Raw genomic sequence first — 13651 nt, 5'->3', positions numbered from 1 at the left:
AACTGCAAAGACCTTTCATTTAAAGCTCCTGAAGTCAAGAGTCCCTGTTCATCATTCTATATCCCTCCCACCATGGTGCCATGCAAGCCGATGCCTCTCAAATTGAGCAGTTATAGCTTTAGGCATAAGGCTATATTCCACTGCTGACCATGCCACTGGTTACTCCTAGCTATGGTATCAACAATGTAGTTTAAAGTGGCAATTTTCCATTCTGAATGAAAAAACAACAACCGAGTAACAATTAACAGTATTATTATATGAATGACTAAAAGAACTGGGAATGTTTATGGGGGGGGAGGGGGGGAGAAGACAGAAGAGGTCATCACAGATAACAAGACTGCAGAAAAGATTGCTATCTTCAACCATTCAAAGAACTATCCTCTGAAAGGGCTTTAAATAGTCTATCTGGCTCCAAATAACATAATTAAAACCAAAAGATTTAAGTTACAGGGATACAGATTTCAGAAGGACTTTAAATATGAGAAGGATTTTAAATAATCCAAGATGACCAAAAGTAGAATGGGCTATCTTATGGGGTAATGAGTTCCCCATCATACAGAAGGTGTTCAAGTGGAAAATAATGTCAGAATTGCTACAAAGAAGATTCCCACACTGGCTGGAAGGTCAGAGTAGATATTTTGGAAAGTCTCTTCCAACTGTTAAGCTCCTCTAATTCCATCATAACTCTAAAATCCAAAATTCATTCCCATGTCACTTCAGATTTACTCAACTCTTATATTTGGCTGAAGGATACTTGGTCTAAGGCAGAAAACCACCCTGTAGCTCTGTAGAAACAAAAACTACATATTAGTCCTAATTAGCAGCCAGCAAAAATAATAAACAGGCTATTACCACCTCCTGCTACCCACCTCAGGCTATTCCCCTTCTTATTATTAGGGGCCTAGAGGAAAAAGGAAGCAAAATTAAACCAGTCAGATTGGCTACTTGTCAATTTTGATTTTTTCAAAAAATAAAAGACTGTGAAGGGGGCACTCAAAAAAGATCAGTTGTTTATGCTGACTTTATCTAAGTCCATAATTCCTGTCCTTCATTAGCAGAGAGAATCAAGAAGTGGGAGTATAAGGAAATCTCTGATAAAAACCTTTTGACCTGTGATACAGACCACCTCCGGACCTACCTTTATCATGTACCATGATTATTTTGTGCTTCTATGGCCTGAATGACAATTAATCCATTATGTTTTGCAGAACACATAAGCTAAACATTGTTCTTGATCCCCTGAGCCTTAAGTGTAAGCATTTAGTAAATATACTGAAAATTTTTTTTGAGACTAGATGTCTCTATCATGCCCCTTAGAAGTGCAGTGGCCACTTACAGGCCTGATCCCAATGTGAATTGGCCACAGAACATTTAACCTGATCTGTTTTTCTTAGGCAGCATTACAGTCTCAAGGACTCACCATACTGGTAACAATGAAAACACCCAACTGGATGTAGCACTTTTAAAGAACAGAACACAGGAGATCTACCAGCCTCAGCACCCCCAGAAGCAGGGACTTCAGTCACTCACTGCCACCCCTAGCCTGAATTGAAAATTAATTTACAGTAGTCAATTCAATAATCTGGTTTATAATATTGTGACAGTCAGGGCAGCTAGGTGGTGCAGTAGATAGTGGATTCAAGAGGACCTGAGTTCAAATCCGGCCTCAGACACTTCACACTTACTAGCTGTGTGACCCTGGACAAGTCACCTAACCCTCATTGCCACGCACAAAAAAAAAAAAGAATAATATTGTGACAGTCTATATGGAAGGCAAGGTTCTTCAAATATTTCTGTTCACAAATGACATGATACTAACCAAAATGAACCTTAGATGCCACAAAGATTAATCAATGAAATAACACTTCAAGAAAATGAGAATCATCCATACTTGCATGACCAAATGGATAAAAATCAACTTACTTCAACAATGATTTGCTAAATACCTACAATGTTCAAGGCAATATGTTAGACACTAAGGATATAAAGTTAAAATTGAAATATTCTTCACCCTCGAGAAATTTACATGATGGAGGGAAAAATGAATAAAGTGGCAGAATACCCCATGTTCACAGATAAGTAAATAGAAAATATAAGGGGCGGCTAGGCGACGCAGTGGATAGAGCACTGGCCCTGGAGTCAGGAGTACCTGAGTTCAAATCTGGCCTCAGACACTTCACACTTACTAGCTGTGTGACCCTGGACAAGTCACCTAACCCTCATTGCCACGCACAAAAAAAAAAAAGAATAATATTGTGACAGTCTATATGGAAGGCAAGGTTCTTCAAATATTTCTGTTCACAAATGACATGATACTAACCAAAATGAACCTTAGATGCCACAAAGATTCATCAATGAAATAACACTTCAAGAAAATGAGAATCATCCATACTTGCATGACCAAATGGATAAAAATCAACTTACTTCAACAATGATTTGCTAAATACCTACAATGTTCAAGGCAATATGTTAGACACTAAGGATATAAAGTTAAAATTGAAATATTCTTCACCCTCGAGAAATTTACATGATGGAGGGAAAAATGAATAAAGTGGCAGAATACCCCATGTTCACAGATAAGTAAATAGAAAATATAAGGGGCGGCTAGGCGACGCAGTGGATAGAGCACTGGCCCTGGAGTCAGGAGTACCTGAGTTCAAATCTGGCCTCAGACACTTCACACTTACTAGCTGTGTGACCCTGGGCAAGTCACTTAACCCCAATTGCCTCACTAAAAAGAAAAAGAAAAATAAATACAGTACATTCAGGAGGGAGTACTAACAATGGGATGAGAGGGTCAGTAAAAGCATAAAATAGGAGGTAGCACCCAAGCTGAGTCCCAAAGGAAACCAAGAATTGTAACAGGTGGAAGTGATAAGGATGGGGGGGAGAGGAGGAAAGGGGGAAAGATGGAAAGACAGAGAGAAGGGGGTCAGGGTGGGACAAAGACTAGCCTATTCAAAGGGACTGAAATGAGAACTGGAATATTATGATGTATTGGGAATAGCAAAAAAAGCGAGTTTAGCTGCAACAGATAGGGCATAATGGTAAAATAAGTTTGGAAAGGCAGAATGGAACCAGATTGTGAAGGACTTCACCACACTAATTTGTATTTTTTCCCTGGATGAAATATGGAACCCCTGAAGGCTCTTGGAGGTAAAGAAGGAAGTGATCTGACCCATAACCCAGAAAGATTATCTTGGTGGTTATAGGGTAGATTAATTGGACAGGGAAGAGACTGAAAGTGAGAAGACCAATGAAAATCCCATTGCCCATGCACTTATGCTGATAAATTGTCAAATTAACATATGTAAGGCAGGTGCTGGAGATGGATAAGCTGGGGGCCAAATCTGAGTAAAAGATCAGAATGGACTGGAATATATACCATTTATGTTTTTGTATACCCAGAGCCTAAAACATATTGGTCACTTAATAAATGTTTAGTGATTGATTGGAAATTGTGTGGTACTTTTTAATGATTCCAAACTACTTGCTACTACAAAAAGCGTCTCTTTAAACAGCAGCATCCTTCTGGTGAACCTATATGGTTGTGAATCATGAAACATGATGATTTTGTAAGAATTTAAGTTACAAATAATCAAAAGAGAAGTGGAACGACACTGCTGGGCATTAACAACTTTTATGCAAAAAATGACAGACAAAATATCATCAAAGACATGCATGACTAGAAAAGGTAGAGGACGAGCTCATTCAAAAAAATGAGAAACAACAGCACTACATTGATGGAGGGAGGAGCAACACATGCAAAATCATGGATGCACAGTACTGTGGTTCCCTTTAATGCACATTACATGCCTAAGATGTACAAAGCATAGTATAGGTACATATCCCATCCCATACTATATATCTTATGTCATGATGAATCCTATACTGTATCTTACTGTATAGCTGCCACATTTCATGACAAAAATTCCATGTGAATTTTTTAAATAAATGTGTACTTTTCCCAATGGTTCTTAATTAGCTTCATTCAACAGTTGATTCTGATCATCAGAGAAAGATAGACATTAAGAGAATAAAAACTCTGACATACAAGTATCTCTCTTTCACTAAACTACATCAGTAAGTTTAATGAAAAAGACATTCCTAGCATTTTTTATAAAGCCTGTGTCTTCATACACATTTAAAAAGATGATTACTTCCTATCTTTTACATTTTCCGCATTCTGCCAGAATGCACACTTGCATTCTTACCAAATATAAAATCGCCTGTCCAGTAAGACTAATTAAGTTATAATAATGTCGACAATACCCTTGTCTCTAATGCCTAAGCCATTAGTGAAGAGAATGATGGGAATTTCAGGCCAGGTAGAAAAATGACAGTATTTTAATTGGAAGGGACTTCAGAGGTCATCAGTTCAACCACTAGCCAAATCATTCATTCTGCCTACAGTATCTCTAAAAAGGGGTCACTAGTCACTAAGTGACAGAGACATCACTTTCCTCTGGGCAGCTCCAATTGTTAGAAAGTTTTCCATATGCTGAGGAGAAATCAGCCACCCTGAACCTTCTATCCACTGTTCTCAGTTCTGCCTTCCAGGGCCAAGCAGAATTAAGTTTAGTTCCTAATTCCTTTTCTACATGCCAGCCCTGCAACTACTTGAAGAAAGTGATTATATATCCTTCCCTGGATTCCCTCTCCCTCAACTTAAGTCTTTATTTACCCCATTTTCCTTCAACCAATCTCATTTCCCTCCTCTGATCCTCATATAGCAGATTTTTAAATTTCCTCACCATCCTGATTGCCTTCCTTTGAACGTGTTCTTGCTTGCCAATGTGCCTTTGAAAATACATATCCCGGGGGGCAGCTAGATGGCGCAGGGGATAGAGCACCGGCCCTGAAGTCAAGGAGGACCTGAGTTCAAATCCAACCTCAGACACTTAATGCTTACAAGCTGGGCAAGTCACTTAACCCCAATTGTCCCACAAAAACAAACAAACAAAAATATTATAAAATACATATCCCAGAATGGTAACCAACACTTCCTATGTAGTATTACCAGGTCAGATTGCAATAGGACTCCCCCACTTCATTGCCTGAACACTCTAGTCTAAGATCAAAGTAGCTCTTCTGGCTACTACCACTTTCCACTGTTGACTCAAAAGTCCACATGAATTGTTTTCCAGCTACATCTCCCCCATTATGTACTTTAAAAGTTGACTTTAACCCAACTACTGAATTTTATATTTATCCCTATTAAATCCCTCATTTTCTTCAGCCCTTTTATTTTTTTGCAGGGCAATGAGGGTTAAGTGACTTGCCCAGGGTCACACAGCTAGTAAGTGTCAAGTGTCTGAGGCCATATTTGAACTCAGGTCCTTCTGAATCCAGGGCTGGTGCTTTATCTACTGTGCCACCTAGCTGCCCCCCCCCCCCCGCCTTTTTATTTTAGTCCTCTGTTGAGCTTTTCTTTCATTCTTTTTTTGAGAGAGAGGTAAGGGAGCCCCAACTTTGTTATCAAATACACGAGTTATTTCTTCTAGCATCATATCATCTTCAAATTAAATAAACATGCTATCCAAGCCTTCTCCTAGGGGACTAATATTGACTATCTCCTCATTTCTCACGTGGCTGAACAACTTAGGTATTTGTCTGCCTTTTCCAAGCCTCAGGAATCCCATCAACCTTGGTACTCTCTACTCACAACCACCTCTGACTGAAAGGTAGAGTTACAAACTCGAAAAATCTCCATTTCAGGAGAGAGCTCAGCTCAGAACATATCATTTCTCACCTGGCTGCATGAATTTGAGAATTCTCTCACTGACTTCTTCCAAGGCCCCTTCCCTGCCTACCTTGCCCCTCCTCCCCCTTCCTTTTTTGCTTCCTTTTGTATGTTGTCTTCCGCAATCAGACTTGTAAGCTCCTTGAGGGCAGAAACTGCTTTTTTTTTTCTTTTTTTGTATTTGTATCCCCAGCACTTAGCACAATGCCTGGCACTTTGTAGGTGCTTAATAGGTCTTTATTGACTAACTAGAATAGGGCAAATAGAAGAGCCAAGCAGAACTCTACTAGAAAAATCTAAGTTTAAATAACGAACAGCTAACTTCTTAATCAACATTCTTTGGGTCATATCAGATAATCACTTCTGAATTCCTATACAAGTCTCCACCTTGTAAAACAATATTATGAGAGACTTTGTCAGATACCTTGCTGAAATCCAGAGGCTTGGCCTTGTAGTTCCTTTCAACTCCACCTATCTTTAGAACTAACCTTGAGAAACAAAAGATAGTACCTAGATACACAGCAAGCTCTAAATCCCCCATTCTGATTTTAGTGCCCGCCATGTCCCAAGCTCAGAAGGGAAAAGGAAAAAAAATCATTCTGATTCCCAAATTTGATTCTACATACTTCAGCAAGTTGTTGTTCAGTCCTGTCCACCTCTTCATGAGTCCATTTGGAGTTTTCTTGGCAAAGATACTGAAGTCATTTGCTATTTCCTTCCCCACCTCATTTTACAGATGAGAAAACTGAGGCAAAAGGGGTTAAGTGACTTGCCCAGGATCATACAGCTAGTAAGTGTCTGAAACCAGATTTGAACTCAGGTTGTCTTGCCTTCAGGCCAAACACTCTATCCACTGAGCCACCTAGTCGCCCCTATTTCAGCAAGTACACTGATATAATTTCTGATTTGACAGAGGTAATGTGGAGTAGTATAAAGAACAGTAGAATGAGAGTCCAAAACAAGCTCAAGTCCCAGTTCTGCCAATAATTAGCTGGGTAACCTCAGGTAAGTCATTGTATTTCTTGGCATGTCACCTTTCTCATTTGTTTAAAAAAGGAGGGGAGGGGGGGATGTCTAGATGACCTATGAGGACCTTTTCAGTTCCAACATTCAACGAATCCATAAGATAGCCATTCCTTTTGTCTCAAAAATTTCCAAAAGGTACTAAAATTCCTGCTGCTGTACTTGGTAGTATTACTCCTTATGATTGATCTCACCTCAGCACATCTATTCCCCTCCACTGAAAAATCACACTGTTCTGAGCTACTTACATTTCTTAACTTCTAATAGTCATGAGTAGAGCAGCTCACATCAGTGTGCTGGGACTGCTGAACAAGTAAGCAGAACATTGGCTTTTAGTTTGGAAAACACCCCCCCCATCCCTAGATAAACCCCCAGCTCCACACTAGCTCATAAATTCCAAATCCCAACCACAAACTATTTGTTATGACAGGCCAACAAAGAATTCATAATTGGAATCTAGAAGGTAAAAAATGCAGAAGCAAAAAAGAAAAAAAAAAATCAGAAGTGAAAATTCTACTTGTTGTCACTATGTATTCCTGACCCACTTACAGGATACAAAGAGATTTAAAGGGAAAGTTACAAGAATCATCATCTCAGGCCCAGGCCCTTTTAACCAATGAGACATGACAAGAAGATTAAATCAGGGCCCATCAGGAAATGGCTGGGGAGAAGGGTTGGTGGCCTGCAAGGTGCCTTCCTCCAACATGAAGTAAGCAGGTGATCAAGGATAATAGTGACAAAGATAAAGAAAAGGAGGGAAGTTGAGGGGATGAAACAAACAGTACAGAACAGAGAGGGTTAAATGGATTGGTGATGCTAACCTCAAAATGCTGATACAATATTACAGTCTGGGTTCATCTAAGTTAGCAATCCAAAGCTCAGGAGCAAAAAGAACCTTTGTAAAACACACTAAGAGAATGGAGAAAATGAAAAAAAGGGAATTCCCAAGTTTCCCAAATCATAAAAAAAGATGAAATACCACTTGATTGGAAAAGGAACTCATATCCCTCCCCCCACACCCCAGAAGCTTCCAAAAGCTCCAAGTCCTAAGAATAAATAAACATCTCAGGCAGTGTCCATAAATTTTCCAAACAACTCACTTCACTAAGTATATGCCAATTCTATTTTGCTAACTATACAAAACCTTTCCTTATATTTCAGAAACTGTAACATAGACCTAAACATAAACTAAAAAATTAAAACACTCTACTATGTTCTGATCTACCTGGGATATTTAGCATGTCTTTTCCCTTTCTGCCTGTGCCTGGGGGGTGGGTACATACATATGTTGCTTCACAATCTCCCTTTAAGAAATTTAAGAACTATAAATTTTATAATTTTGCAGGAAAACCTCCAACCTCTTGGCAATTAGATAAGTCAGTTTGGGGAGGATGCATTTCCTAATTCTGTTCCAGTCCAGTTGTTGTGAGGTAGAAGGGCAGAAATCACTTAATTGCTATGGTCTCTCAAATATCCATTAATACATGCATATATGTCAAATATTTTAAATTTCTGAAACTTAAAACCAGTTCCCTATGGTCTCCCTTCCCACCAAGTTCATGGGTCATAAGCACTCATAGACAGAATTTGTTCTTCAACCTAAACTTGCAAAATAGCATTCTTCACCACAAAACCATGCAAATACTATGTACTCTTTGAAGTTCAAGTTATCCCTTTGCTCAAAATCAACAGTGTGAATGGGGCAGCTGCATGCAATTGTACTTTAACCCTCTCATTTCCTATGGTGATACAAAATAGGCATGTGTTCTCTCGTAGAAGGTGCCCTTAATTCATTCATTTCAGGTCTTTTATCATAAATGGGACAAGCAGAAAGCAACCACCCCATCTGTGCAAAATTGGAAAAGTTAAGATGACGAACAACTCTATTAGTGGCTGCAGAAGAACTTATCTAAAGGAAAATGACAGCACTGTCTAATCAGCCAGGCTCCTTTTAAAAGCATATACAAATTGGAGAGAAGTGATGAGAAAGCATGCTCATATAACAGCCTGTTCCTGTTTATCTCAGTGACCTGGAGGACAGAACAGTAAAGCATTGAATGCATGGCAACAGTGTTTAATAAAAGGGCCATTAAAGAAAGCTGTGTCAAGTCAAAAGACTGACAACTTATAAAGGACAAAATATAACTATTGCACTTAGGATTGAGACAAAAGCTTGTTAACTGACACTTTTCCACTCATCTTTAGGGTTCATCAACTAATGTTGATGTGATTCTAGCTGCATTTTGGAGAGCATCTGCAACTGGGAGCAGAGGCTCCAAACAAAATCTAAGCACAATAACTGGACTGCAAACACCCACAGATGCTCCATTATGGGAGCTCTTTCTTAAAATTTAGAATTGTGCTTTTTAAAGAAACCACTACCTCTTAACCTGGCTTAAAGTCAATTTCAAAGACTCACCAGGGAAGCCTGTCCCTAATATACCTGTCCACAGAGGCACAAGCTTACCGATATTAACGATGTGTTAACCATTATAAGCCTAAAACAGAGAAAGAGATCCCCAAATCTCAAAGAAGCAAACCACAGCAATAAACCACCCAGTGAAAATGTAAACTTTTCTCCCATTTTTCATGTAATGCCACTTTTCCACTAGTTCAATACCATTATTACGGGAAGGGGGGAGGGAGGTTAGGTAGAAAAGAGGATGTTAACTGTGGCAAATATCATACTGAACTCCAAGCAAAATTTCCTTTTAGAGTTTAGTCTTGCTTCCCTACATTGCCTCCTTTCATCATTCCTCTTAACTCATTCATTTCATTCAAACTGAACAATCCAACTCAACCAACATTCATTAAGGGCCTACTGCTTGCGGAGTGCTGTATGTCAAGCGCTAGAGGAAGGATTTCATTTTATAGGAAGTCACCTTGCAGTTGTTGCTGGCCACCCAACCCCTCCCCCTCCCCATCATCCCCTTCCTGAAGGGCTCGGAGAAGAGAAACGGATCTGCATATACCCACCCTGCCTCCCTCCTCACATCAGGCCATTTTCCAGTGGCGGCAGCAGCCACCACGAAGAAGAAATATACTATATTACTGTGCTCTGAGGTCCTTTTAGGCTTGCTTATCTTTATACACAAAACAAAATAAAATGGTACTTAAAAGCAAGTCAGGGTTGGAATCTAGCCGCACACACCTAACTCATGCCACATTTTAAAAGGTGGCAAGGGAAACAGGAGATATATTAATAGTACAGTAGAGCCAATCACTGAGTTTCTTCTGCTTACTCTGTTAGCATTTTCTAGTATGCTTTCTTTTTCCCTCCTCAGACCCATTAAAACCTCCCTAACCAAGTCAAACATCAGTGCGTGGCATTATAACCTAGATCTCATCTGCCACTTTCTAAGTGAAGAAGCCTGGGTGCCAGTCCTCTCCTCCTCCTGTCCCTTGGGCCCCTGGGTGCTTGGGTGCTGATACACAGGACCGACACCCAAAGGCCTGCCCTCGCCCCTGGAAGCCCCCCTTCATCTCTGATTAGAACTCTCGCACTCATTCCAGGGTTGCCCTTTTTTGTTGTTTAGTTTCGACCTGGGCACTGAGGGATACGGGCTTATCTCAGGGTCCTTATCCACTCCCCCTCCTACCTTCTGGCCCTGGGAAATATTACCCCAGCTTCCAAAACTGCCCTGTGCAAGCAGATGCAAAGCTTCAACCTCCCGCCGCCTCCCGCCCCCCGCCCGGACTCCTAAGTTTGCACCCAGACGCCTGCAGAAGCAAACTCGCTGGGAGGGTCCGGAGTTGAAAGCTGGGGAGCACCCAGAGTGGGAGAGGAGGGGATGGCCAGGGGAGGGGGCCAGCGGCCGGAATGGTTACCTCTTCTAGCAGCGTGACCGTGTTCCTGCAGTTGTGCAGCCGGGTGGTGAAGCTGGACGTGGTGGGCGAGTTGTAGTCCTCGGTGGTCTCGGCGATGAACTCGGACACTGAGATCTGGTCCGGCATCCTGCCCGGGAGGCGAAACACAAGCGGAGGTTGGGGAGATGAGTAACAATGAAGCCGCCCGGAGACTCGGAGAGGCGGCTCATGAACACCCCCAGCGGAGAACCGAACCGGGCCGTCCGAGAGAGCCCCGCGCCCGCTGCGGGCTCCCGCTGCTGCCTCTCACCCAATCCCGGCGCGGCCGCCTGCTGCCCTCCACCCTGGCCGGGGGCTGCTGCTGGGACTGCCGGGGCTGTGGACGCCGGCGCTGGCGCTAGCTCCGAGGAGGCTCGCACTCAGTGGACGCTCCGGGCGATCCTGCTCCCAGCAGAGCAAGGCTGGGGAGGCTGGCGGGGCGAGATAAGTAAGATGGGTGCAGGCGAGGAGGGAGGATCAAAGCGGCCACCAAAGGAAAATGGGGGAGAACAAGAAAAAGAAAAGAAAGGAGAGGAGCCCTTCAAACTCCGTGTGGAGCCGCGGCGGCGGGAGGAGGGGGGAACCTGACCCGCCTCTCTCGGCTCATCCCGGCGGCGGCTTCTCTGCAGCAGCTCGCACCCGGCGCGCTGAGGAGGCAGCGGGGGGAGGGGATGCAGGCTAAGAGGGCGGCCTGTCCCTGGGGTTAGCGGGCAGTGGGGTCCTGCTTAGGGAACCGGGGAGGGCGGGAGATGCCAGCCAAGTTCTCCCCCTCTCTTCCCAGGGCAGCCCCGAGACTCTTGACAGTCGAGAGCAGACTGAGCACACTCTTCTAAAGCGCCTCTCCCGCAACAGTCACGGGAACAAACAAGGAAGTGCTCTGCGCAGGCGCCAGAACCCTCGCTCGCCTCGGCTTTCCCTCCCTCCCCCGCGACTCCCCCCTCCATTCTCGCCACGACCTCCCCCCCCACCACCGTGCCTCCCCTTCCCTCTCCACCCCCCATCACCCCTCCGCTTGCCAAACCCCAGTCCCCTTCCCTACTCGAGAGGCTTCGCGGCTCTCTCGCTCTCCATCCCCCCTGACTTATTACCCCTGCCCAGTTGTCCGTCCCCCGCGCGCTTCGGCTCGCGCCTCCGAATCTTACCCCGGGGACCGAACGCGCTGCCTCGCTCCCGGGGATTCTCCCCGGGGGAGGCGCCAGTGGACAGCAGAGAGCAGGCCTGCTCCAGACAAAACCCAACGTAGCCCTCCAGTCCGCCCCCCACTCCCCGCCCCACTCCTACCCATATGAGTTTGTGGGTAATGTTCGCGCGGCCCAGGGGGCTGGGGCCGAGAGAAAGATTACTTCATCCTCTAATGGTTGCATTTTCATGAACGTTTTCTAAAAGGGGGCTGAAAAGTTAAACACCGAGAAATGTCTGTGGAAAGGGGAGGCGTCAGAGGCGCCTGCAATTACGAAAGGCCGTGTTTAGTTTAAAGGGGGCGAAAAGTGGAGGGGGGCGCTTGTCTTGGGTAATGAATGATGAGATGTCACTAATGCGCCGTGTGGTTGGTCCTCATTCCACGCAAAGCTCCCTTCCTACTCGCCCCGGTCGCCGCCTCCCCCCCTCCCACCCCATCCCTTTTTTCTGGGTGCACACTCTGCGCTGGTGGATTTGTTTTTAGCATCTTTCACCGGATCTCTAAATGCTAAGTGCAAACCAAAGAAGATTCACTATTTTTACATCCTCCGTTTTGCAATGGAAGTAAAAGGAAGAAAGAGGGTCAGGGAGGAGGGAAAGAAGGCATCTCCTGGAGTAGAAGTAGTGAACAAAATTAAACAGATGCAAGGCAGATTTCCTTGGAAAAGGAACCAAGAGACTGCTCATTTCTCTGCCACTGCAGATGGCTATTTTTTTTTTAATAACTAGCTAAATCGACTTAGTCCTAAGGAACCATTTATTTTTCTTCCCATTGATTGCTGATACAATTGGGGAGAGGAAAACATTTTCTGAGCGTTAGAATCGTAGTAAGTAACATGACTGATTCACCTAAAAATTGATGTTTAAGATTCGTCCATATACCGCTCTGGCCAAATGTCAGGACAGAGAGAGTTATGTATGGCATTTCGATCGTAGGAACAGCTTGGCGTTGTTGTGGCAGACTGCCACCCCAAAAAAAGTACAGATCAGTGGCCTGTTAGCTAAGTAACTGGATGTATCCCAATTCTTCCAATCAGCTGGAGATCTGTCTCAAGGACAAGGTTTTAGGTTTTGTGGAATGACTATTTTTGCCATTCGATTAAGCTCTTCTTGCTAAAATAGAATCATAGATTCATATAATAGCAACAGTTTTAGAGTACGCAGGGATCTTGGAGGTTATCTAATCCTAGTCTATGTGACCCCAGGCAAGTCACTTTAAGCCTCAATTTCTCCACCTGTGAAATGGGGATTATATATTGGAAACCTACTTTACAGGGTGGTCATTAGGAAAAAGCTTCAAATCCTTAAAGTGCTCCATAAATGTGAGCTATCATTATTCCTTAATAATAACTCGAATTTACATACGATAAAGGTAGCACTTTCCCCACAGCACCCCTGCAAAGGAGGTAGTACAAGTTGTGGTATCACCACTTTATAAATGAAGAAACCAAGTCTGTAAAAGGTAAATCATTTGCCCATTTCTTGTAGAAAGTATCTGTCAGAATTTGAACCCATCACCTGCTGTAGCTCAGGGGTTCTTAACCTGGGAGCCACAGTACCCCCAGGAGAAAAGTGGGTAGATTTCAGAGGGTCTATAAACTTGATTTTTAAAATAATATATTGATAATTATATTTCAATATCATCACTTCCTTGGTAATCTTATGTATTTTATTTGCATTTAAAAGCACCATTCTGAAAAGGGAGGTCCATAGGTTTCACCAGATTGTCTTTCTTTCTTTCTTTACTTTTTTTTTTCAGGGCAATGAGAGTTAAGTGACTTGCCCAGGGTCACACAGCTAGTAAATGTCAAGTGTGGCAAGTGCTTTATCCACTGTGCCACCTAGCTGCCCCTCACCAGA

The 13651-nt window shown here is 43.2% G+C and overlaps 1 protein-coding gene across 1 annotated transcript in view; it reads right to left on the bottom strand.

The window, feature by feature from the left end:
- ASAP1 (ArfGAP with SH3 domain, ankyrin repeat and PH domain 1) overlaps positions 1–11976 on the bottom strand; it is a 375367-nt gene extending 363391 nt beyond the window's left edge. The window contains 4 exon segments of the mRNA XM_043965620.1: positions 10595–10721; positions 11755–11885; positions 11888–11925; positions 11928–11976. Of these exon segments, the coding sequence (XP_043821555.1) occupies positions 10595–10721; positions 11755–11885; positions 11888–11925; positions 11928–11976 (345 nt within the window).
- Positions 11977–13651: the final 1675 nt, after the last annotated feature.

This window comes from Dromiciops gliroides, chromosome 1 (assembly GCF_019393635.1).
Source record: "Dromiciops gliroides isolate mDroGli1 chromosome 1, mDroGli1.pri, whole genome shotgun sequence".
Taxonomy (NCBI): domain Eukaryota; kingdom Metazoa; phylum Chordata; class Mammalia; order Microbiotheria; family Microbiotheriidae; genus Dromiciops; species Dromiciops gliroides.
This window is presented reverse-complemented; position numbering and strand designations above follow the sequence as displayed.